This window comes from Neofelis nebulosa, chromosome 2 (assembly GCF_028018385.1).
Source record: "Neofelis nebulosa isolate mNeoNeb1 chromosome 2, mNeoNeb1.pri, whole genome shotgun sequence".
Classification (NCBI taxonomy): Eukaryota; Metazoa; Chordata; class Mammalia; order Carnivora; family Felidae; genus Neofelis; species Neofelis nebulosa.
Window position 1 is genome coordinate 179,050,436 of NC_080783.1, and position 9,212 is coordinate 179,059,647.

At 56.4% G+C, this 9,212-nt stretch overlaps 1 protein-coding gene across 2 annotated transcripts in view; it reads left to right on the top strand.

Moving 5' to 3' along the window:
• GLIS1 (GLIS family zinc finger 1) overlaps nt 1–7,494 on the top strand; it is a 229,927-nt gene extending 222,433 nt beyond the window's left edge. For both annotated transcript variants that reach the window (XM_058717313.1, XM_058717314.1), the window contains exons 9-11: nt 3,705–3,883; nt 4,503–4,670; nt 6,963–7,494. In XM_058717313.1, coding sequence (XP_058573296.1) covers nt 3,705–3,883; nt 4,503–4,670; nt 6,963–7,120 — 505 coding nt within the window. In that variant the 3' untranslated portion in view covers nt 7,121–7,494. The remainder of the gene's footprint in view (nt 1–3,704; nt 3,884–4,502; nt 4,671–6,962) is intronic.
• The last annotated feature ends 1,718 nt before the right edge of the window (nt 7,495–9,212 follow it).

Genomic DNA, 9,212 nt, shown 5'->3' on the forward strand with positions numbered 1-9,212 from the left:
GGAGGAACACCAGGAGGCATTAGTGACAGAGCATAAGCAGGGCTGGGGAAACTCCCACTGGGCGGGGAGAGGAGGAGGGAGGAGCCACCAGAGATGAGCCCCTGGGGAGGCAGAAGTGCTGTTCATGGAGCAGGGAAAGTGGGAAGACTGTGAGTGGGGGGAGAGGCACGAAGAGGCTGCCTGATGGGGCTCAAAGGGGGGCCCAGAGAACCAGCCCTCCCTGAGCCTCAGTTTCTTCCTCTGTAAAATAGGTATTAAAGGGCGCCTCGGTGGCGCAGTCGGTTAAGCGTCCGACTTCAGCCAGGTCACGATCTCGCGGTCCGTGACTTCGAGCCCCGCGTCAGGCTCTGGGCTGATGGCTCAGAGCCTGGAGCCTGTTTCCGATTCTGTGTCTCCCTCTCTCTCTTCCCCTCCCCCGTTCATGCTCTGTCTCTCTCTGTCCCAAAAATAAATTAAAAACGTTGAAAAAAAAAATAAAAAAAAAAAAAATAGGTATTAAAATACCCTCCTCTAAGAAGGTGCTGAGGATCAGCCATGACTGAAATACACATGCCTGGCATTGTATGTGTCATCTGGGACAGGTTCCACGGACACTACCCACCTCCCCACCCACCGGCTCAGGCCACCTGCTCACCCACCAGCCGGCCCCAAAACATCTCCAACCAAGGAAAAATAAACCACACAGGCCTTTCCCCGCTCAGGCCCATGCTCTCTGCTCTGCCTCATTCATCACCCGCCTGCCGCCTGCATAAGTGCCGGTCAAGAATTCCTGCAGCGAGAGGCAGAGTGATGACAAGACCAGGACAGCGGGGCCCGCCATCCGCCTGCCCTTGCCTACGGGAGTGGGAGCGAGGGCTCGGGTCATCCCAACAGCCAGGCGCCTCGGCTCCTTGGGCTGGGCTGCAGGAGAGGAGGGCCCTCAAGCCCGACACCAGGCCCAGGCCCGGGCCCGGCTTGAATGGGTTTCTTTTTTCAGCCCCTGAGAAGAGAGGCAAGACGGGGAAAAGGCCTTCAGCCTCCCCTTCCTGCCAAAGTCAACAGGGAAGGCCACTCGCGGCTCCCCGGTGGTTTGCTGGGACGTTTAAATAGCTTGACAGAATTATCTGATTCACTCAAAAATATGCTAAGAGGGCCTGACTTCATGACCAAATTTATTTACCCTGGCTCAGATTAGACGCCGAATAGGGCAGTTTTTTTTTTTTTTTCCCCAAGCCCCATACGAGGTATGAAGCCCTCAGTCTGCCAAGCCAGTGAGGTTTTATATTAATTTTTATAGGTTCCAATTGAAGCAAAAATATTTGATTTAGGAATCATTTGCATGACTCAGAAGAGGAGCTCCAGATGATCTTTTTTTCCTTTTAAAGAGTTCAGGTAGAGCAGCGTAACCTCAGCCTTCACGTCTGCTGTGGAGAGTCGTGTTCTGTTTAATTTCACTGGCTGTGAAGGTGGCAAATGTGAATTTATGGCAGGTTTGAGACAGGAAAAACAAACTTTGGGAATGCGTGGTTTTTTTCCCCCTTCAGATCTGGTTCTCCTTAATTCTGCAATGCTGTTAATCTCTGGGTTTTGTAGCCAAGTGATTAAGAAACCCATTTGTTAGTATTTATCAGCTGTTTGCTGTGTGTCAGGCCCAGTGCTAAGCACAGAGTGCCTCAGAGGCAGAGACCTGGCCCTCCCCACGAGCTCCCAGGGGAGGGGACAATCAGGAAGTCGGGGAAGAGCTGTGTATGGGTGCCAGGATGGGGTGGGCGTAAGGCCAGTGGACCCCATGAAGAGGGCTTGAAGGAGGACCCACCCCCCTGGCCACGCCACGGCCCAGCCTCTCTGGCCTCAGCCAGAGAACTTGTTGTGAGGACACACAGCTTGTGCACAGCCCTCTACAGTTTACAGACTGCAGTGGTAGACCCTGTCCCACTTGACGGCCCTGTGAGAGAGGCCTAAAAATGTTAATGATGACGATAATGAGAATTTATGGAGCTTCGATGAGGATTCAGTTCATTAACTTGAGGTTGAGGGGTACCTAGAGTGTGTTAGATGTTGGGCTCTGGACTAGGGACCCAGGCCTAAGGCCCTCCCTCTGTCTTCAGCACACTCACAGTGGTGGGGTTCCAGACATATGAATGATGGCGGTGCAGCCAAGGGGCAGAAACGTCAGGATGCCCAGGCTGGAGGGAGCAGATGGGGACCCAGCAGAGTTACAGACGTGGAGCCCACTGGCCTCTCTCCAAATCTTTCTCTGTTTCAGAGAAAGGCACTGATCTGTCCCTTTAACCCATCATGTTTTAGAGGGTAGGCAAGGGTAATATTCCTGGCCTGAAAAGGTCACCTACAGCTGTGACATTGAATTTATACTATATTTTAATGTGGATGGTCCAAAATCCCAAATGCCAACAAGAAGATGGACTCTTTGAGCTACCCCCCACCCTTTCTGCAATGCATGTAAGTGCTTTGTAGGCTAGGAGCCTTCAGCCTGGTCCCAAGAGCCCCTAAGTCCATCCGACCTCAGGGCCATGTTGGTTCCTGTGAACAGACTCCAGAGGCTTAGGTGGCAGCGTGAGGAAGGAACCTAGTTCACAGTGATATGCAGTCCAGTTAGATGACCCACATGGGCTCAGCTGGGTTCAAGGTAACTAAACAGCTCTACACTACTACAGCCGCGTTTCAGAACATGAGCTTCCAGAGAGCCCAGACTTGGGCCTGTACCACCTCAGGCTCTGTATGAATGGAGGTGGTGAGCCCCCCATCACAGGATGTATGCAAGTGGAGGGGAGATGTCCAGGGATGGAGACAGAAGGCCCCTGAAGGCACACTGTGCAGGGGAATAAAGCCCAACTTGGACATCAGACCTATCTTCTAGTTTTCTTTCCCACATCTTTAGAATAACGATGACGATTCGTGGAGTGGCTGAGAATACCTCTGATGTCATCTTGGGTGCTTTGTCTATTTTGATTTATTTAGTTTTACCCTTGTCATAACCTGTGAGGTCAGTGCTGTGTGGCCAGGAGTTGGTGAGCAGCCTCTCTGAACCTTGGTTTTTTGATCTGTGAGGCGGACACAAGAACTTCTCTCATGGGGCCTGAGGCGAGACAGAGGCTCAATAAGTGGGGACTGGAAGTGCCATGGAATGTTCTCCTGCTAAGGAAGCACGAGAGCTTTCAGTGCACCTGCTCCTGGGCTTGTCCTTCAGAGGCGGCCGGAGCAGCAAGCACAGAGGGAGAGTGTCAGGATCCAGTGGGGGAGGCTGGTGGTTAGCCCTGGGTGATAAGAGTAGTAAGTGCACCAGGGGGAGACACAGCCACACTGTGAGGAAACCAAGGCTTTAAGAGACATTAAGCAACTTGCCCAAAGTCACGTGGCCAGTGAGAGCAGATGGGTAGAAAACAGTTTTGTCGACTCCAAGGCCCATGTTTATAACCAGTGTTCCTTGCTGATTTCCAGTCCTAAATGCCAGATAGAAGTTCTTTACTGATTCCTTTGGATTCTGAAGCTCAGAGGACTTTAACATTTAATTCCAGTTTGAACAAACTCAGAAGTAAAAGCTTCCTCTTCTAACTGCACTGTCTTAAGTCAGAGCGGAGCAGGTAGTGAGCTCAGCGTTGCTAGAGGGAAGCAAGCAGCAGCAGCCATGCCTCTGGCCCCCACTCCCCACCCCACACACTGCCCCCAGAGCCTCTCCTGCTGATGGCCATCTCTGTTCTCTCCAGGTTGGGACCCGGCCTCCTCTCACCTATGGTCAGCCCACTGAAGGGGCTTGGGCCACCACCATTGCCACCATCCTCCCAGAGTCATTCTCCAGGGGGCCAGCCCTTCCCCACACTCCCCAGCAAGCCACCCTACCCGCCTTTCCAGAGCCCTCCACCCCCGCCTCTGCCCAGTCCCCAAGGTAAGCTCTGGCTGAGGGCCTCTCCGTATACCTCCACTGACTCCTCCAGTGTCCAGGAGGAACAAGGTACTGACCTAGGGCAGGGAGGCGGGGACTCGGAATGACGGAGGGCACTGAGGGCCACCGTGAGAGAAACCAGGAGTCGGGTGACCCGACATACCTTGTCCGGGGCACTTCCTGGAGGAAATTCCACCTAAGGGGTGAGGAAGCGTTTGTCCCATTGACAAGGCATCGCAGGGCTCTCCCAGCGGAGGGAACAGCATCTACACTGGCAGGGGGGTGGGTACAGCCTGCTGCTTGGAGGAGGTGAGTGAGCGGGCATCTCAGGAGGTGGGGATGGAGGGCCAATGGTCCCCTCCCTCAGAGCACTATGTCAGCCACAAAGTCCAGCGCAGCCACATGAGGCTGCCTCGCCCTACCCCCTCCGGTGCCAGACAGAGCTGGGAAAGGGGCCCAGGACCCCTGGCACCTTCTCCACCCTGGGGTTCTCTTCTCTGCTTTGCACCCACCGTGCCTGGATAGGACAATGCGGGAGGCTGGACAGTGCAGCGGGATGGTCCCCTCTCTGCCCTGGGCGGTTTTCCTTTGTTAACGCATCCCCTGCCGCCTCCCTTTGCAGGGTACCAGGGCAGCTTCCACTCCATCCAAAGTTGCTTCCCCTATGGTGACTGCTACCGGACGGCCGAGCCAGCAGCCAGTGGGGACAGTCTGGCCGGGGAAGCCCACGGCTTCAACCCCCTGCGGCCTAATGGCTACCACAGCCTCAGCGCACCTTTACCTGCCACAGGTGAGCCCCACTTGCACGCCTCTCTTCCCTGGCCACCTACCAAGGCCCAGCCCTGTGCTGGGTACTTGTGCACATTGTCCTGAAGCCTTGGGACAGCCCAGAGGGGCAGAGTCCTCTCCATTTTACAGAAAGGGAAATAAAGGCTCACACAGGTCCCAGGACCCCACAGAGTTGGGATTTGCACCCTGTCTACCTCCGATGTCAGTGTTTCTTCCACACTGTCACACAGCAGGTGTGTGATACGTGTCTGGACTCTGGCAGGTTTCTGAAGACAGAAGACTCAAACTGGGCGCTTGAAGGCTAGTTGAGGTTTCCCTTTAAATATTTAGTGAGCACAGAGTATGTACACAGTTGTGGACCCTGGGGAGACAGCAGGGAAAGAGACAAATACTGATCTCTCTTTAACAAATAAAGAAAATGAGGCCAGAGAGGCCACCCTACCGGGAAAGACAGGACCTAGAGGTTGTGCTTGTTCCTTGTGCTGCATCCGTGTCCCCTACAGGGCCCTGGGCCTTCCCCACGTAATGCCCCCTGGCTGGGGTGGAGAAACCCAGTGAGAGGGAGGGCTTTGCACAGCCCAGGGTGGAATCAGGCTCAGACCAGCGGGGCCAGTGCTGATCAGAGCAGGGGCATCGGGTTGGGGGTGGGGGGCGGGCCGGCCAGACCCTCCCTGAGTTCCCCAAGCCCAGCTCCACCCCGAGTCAGCCTCCAGGCCTGGGTCCAGCTGGAAGTTATAAGTTCTGGGCAGGCTGGGGGCCCCAGACAAAGGGGAGCCTGAGACCCTGTGCCAGAGGCCCCTTGGGCAGCTCTGGGTGTGTGCAGCCGGGGATCGAGGATTAAGGACATAGGGACAGTAATGAGGCCACAGACAAGCATGCAGAAACCTGTGGGTCCATCTGCGTGAGGGTCCATGTGTTCCTGTTCACACACAGGTTCTCACGTCCACATACGTCTTCTTTTGTCACGTGTTTGTGGTCCCGTCTGTGTGGACACATTGTGTGTTATCCATCCCATGACCCCTGTGTGCACAGACTGTGTTCAACCGTGGTGTAGGTGTGTCTGTAGGTGGACGCGGGTCACATACATGCACCATAGGCAGATGTGTGCCGATCACAGGGTGTGTGCGGGTGGGTGGGGCGTGTTCCGCGTGTGCACATGCGTGGGTTGGTGTGCGATGAGGCCCTGGCTGCTGTTCCCGGCACTGCTGGCTCACCACCTCATCCTCCCCCTGCTCCATCCGGCCTGCGGCGAGCTTTCTTGGGGTTTAGCAGCAGAAATAGGTAACTCTCATGGGCAAGAGGCAGCTTCCATGCCCCCACACCAGGGTGGTGGATTCTTCGGGCCTCCCGTCTCCCCTGCTATCTGGGTGGCAGCCCGGCGTTCAGTGCCCGTCCCAGGCCCCATGCATCTGCCTGTATGTCCTCTGCCAGGCTGAGAATAGACACGCGGGATTGATCCAGACTGATAGGGTGGGGCTGTGGGGCCTCGGGGTAGTAGTTCGTCGTGATCCCACTGCACAGATGGGAAGACTGAGGCCTGCCTGTCATGGGCTACGCGGATTTGTGACAGCAACTCAGGGACAGAGCCCTTAGGGCAGGGACTGGATAAGACAACCTCTCCAGGCCCCTCCAGGGTAAGGGCCTCTGAGCAGCAGAGCATGTCCAATGGAAGAACCAGGTGTCTCAGGGCCAAATGGATCTGGGTTCAAATCCCAGTTCCCCCACTTACTGGCAATATGACCTCAGGCAAGTGTCTTGGCCTCTCTCAGCCCATCTTCTCGGTTATAATATAGAATAATGACTCCTACCTCACAGGATTGTTGTGACTGAAGGGAGATAAGACTTTAGTGAAACCTTGGTAAGAGCCCAGTTAGTGCTGGTCCCTTCTTTGGATTTCTCGTGTCTGGTGGGGTGAAGGAACCTGAAAGGGTGGGGTTGGGCTGTGCTGCTCTGCCAGGAGGGGCCCAGCCCCCGAGTACAAGAGCTGTGATAGCCCATCCCACCCTCCCCCACATTCGGCCCTATAGTCCAGCGCTGGGTGACGGACTGCTCCGAGCCAGCCGGCTGTCTGTCCAGCTTCCCCCGGTCCCTTGGCAGTGCAAGGCCTGGAGCACCTCCTCCCACCCAGCAGCTCCCCTGTCCGGAAGAGCAGAGGCTCCGAGCAGGCCCCACTGAAGGGATACTGTGTGAAGGGACCCTGGACAGGAAGGTGGGGTCAGGGGGCTGGGAGAAGATGACAAACCATAGCCCTTGCATCCTCCAGCCCGGACCCTGTTCCCTCCCACACCCACAGGCTACGAGGCCCTGGCCGAAGCCCCATGCCCCACAGCACTGCCACCACAGCCATCTGAAGACATTGTGTCCAGTGGCCCTGAGGACTGCGGCTTCTTCCCCAATGGGGCCTTTGACCACTGCCTGAGTCACATCCCGTCCATCTACGCAGACACCTGAAGGAAGGCCCAGCCTGCACCTGTCCTCCCTCCATCGCAGACACTACCTTGCCCACTTGCCATCTGTCCCCACTCTCTGTGCACCCAGCCTGAGCCGCCAGGCCAAGGTTCCCCACAAACTCAGGGTGCTGGGTCTGCGGCGGCTGCCCTGCGCTGGCCAGGGACAATCGCCTGAGCCCGAGCTGGGTGCTCAGAGGTACCCGTCAGGATCCGTGACCCCCCGACATTCCCTTGACTATGCCTTCCTTTTTTTCCTCCCCAATGGTTTTGAAATCACAGACCTCGTGTATATAAAATGTACAGAACTTGTTTTCCATTCCCCTTCCAGTTTTATATTTTGGGTTTTACAAGAAAAACATTAAAAACTGGAAACGAGTCATGGGGGCCTAGTTTTGCCTGTGAGCCAGCAGAGTAGAGGCCAAGACTAGCCGCGTGGCGGAGGGGTGTGTAACAGAGCCGGTGTGCGAGGCTCGGAAACCAGCCCAGGCCCTGGATTCCGTCAGCGGGGATGGGCACCCACCTCACGCGGCCCCCACCATGTGCTAGTCCCAGGACCGCGCTGCAAGGCAGGTGAGCCGACCAAGGCTAGGGCTAAAATTGGAGCCCGGATCACCTGACTAGACCTTTGTTCTCTGCACTGACTTCTCAGCTGGCGGAAGAACGCACTTAAATTCTGGCCCGCGGTTGGGCCAGGCTGCAGACAGCATCCCAGGTACACAGACATCCACCCCGCACCGAGAGGTCCGGGAGGGGGGAGAGGAAACCACTTCTGAGGGCACCAGGGCTCACCCCCTGCCCGTCTCCCTCCCCATCATCCAGGCCTGTGCAGATGGCCTGGACGCTGTCCTGCATCTCACCGTGTCCCCCTGAAGGTCACCTGGTAAAAGAAAAGTCCTCCAGGAAAATTTCTGCCTCGTCGCCGCCGAAGTGAAATGAAACAAGGGAAGTCACGTGTACTGCATGCCTACTGCGTGCCGGGCCCTCCTCCTCCAGCAGCTCTACGAGGATCTTCCTAGCCCCCTTTAGCTGCGGGCGAGCAGTCAGGATTCAGAGCCAGGTCAAAGGAACACCTCTGTGTTCCATGTGGCTGGGTTAGGTAGGCAAACCAGATGGAAAGATCTAGCCAATCCCTCTTTACATAGTGGGAAACTGGGGTTCAGAGAAGCCATCCAGTCAAGTGGTGACAGAACCAAGACTGCACCCTGTGTGCGTGCCTGCTCTCTCCCCGCGACCGAGGGAGGCCGCGAGTGCTACTCCGTGTCTAGGGCTGACCTGTCAGCCCTTCCCTCTGGCTCCCAGCTGGCTCCAGCCAATGAGGAGCCCAGCTTGGGGTGCGGGCGGAGAGCAAGAGTCCCTGGGCAGGCCCCATTCTCACGCAAGGTCCCGGCTCCAGTCAGGTGGCCCTCTCCACACTGCAGGTCACAGCAGCGGCCCCCTGTCCTCCCTCTTCAGGCATGGGCTGGGGCTGGAGTTGCTCTCACTCTTAGGAAAGTCAGACCCCGCACTGTCCCTCATTTGCCTGCCACTGGCCCCCACCGTTGTACAGAGTCCTCTCCTTAAACCCTCCTCAACCGCCCCACTCAGAGGGCCGTCTGTTTCCTGCCAGGGCCTGACGGTTACCCCACTTTACAGATGCAGAGACTGAGGGACCGTGAAGGGAAGTAACGTGTCCGTGCCGCACAGCCAGCGGGTGGGAGAGCAGGGATTCACACCTGGGGATCAGGCTCCGGAGCACATGCTGTCACCCACCGCACTTCCTACCCTGGAGGACTCTGGGCACTTGGCTCCCACCTCTGGCTCCCAGAGCAGGCCAAGTCCAGGCCCGCAGTGGGGAGATTCTGATCTCGTGTCACACAGCATCCCTAATGTCATCAGGGATGAGGACCCAGGACTCCTGACTCCCAGGCTCCCCTGGCCCCCTCGTCCCATCCTCCACTGGTTTTATGGAACTAATTAGGTCGTGGCAAAATTCCTTTAACAGGGATGCTCAGGAATCAATACTGCATGTCATTGTAAGCACTTAATCCACTCCAGATAAGCAGAATTAAGCTGTACAATGAGGACATATTTCTATTAATAATGAAAGGGCTGAG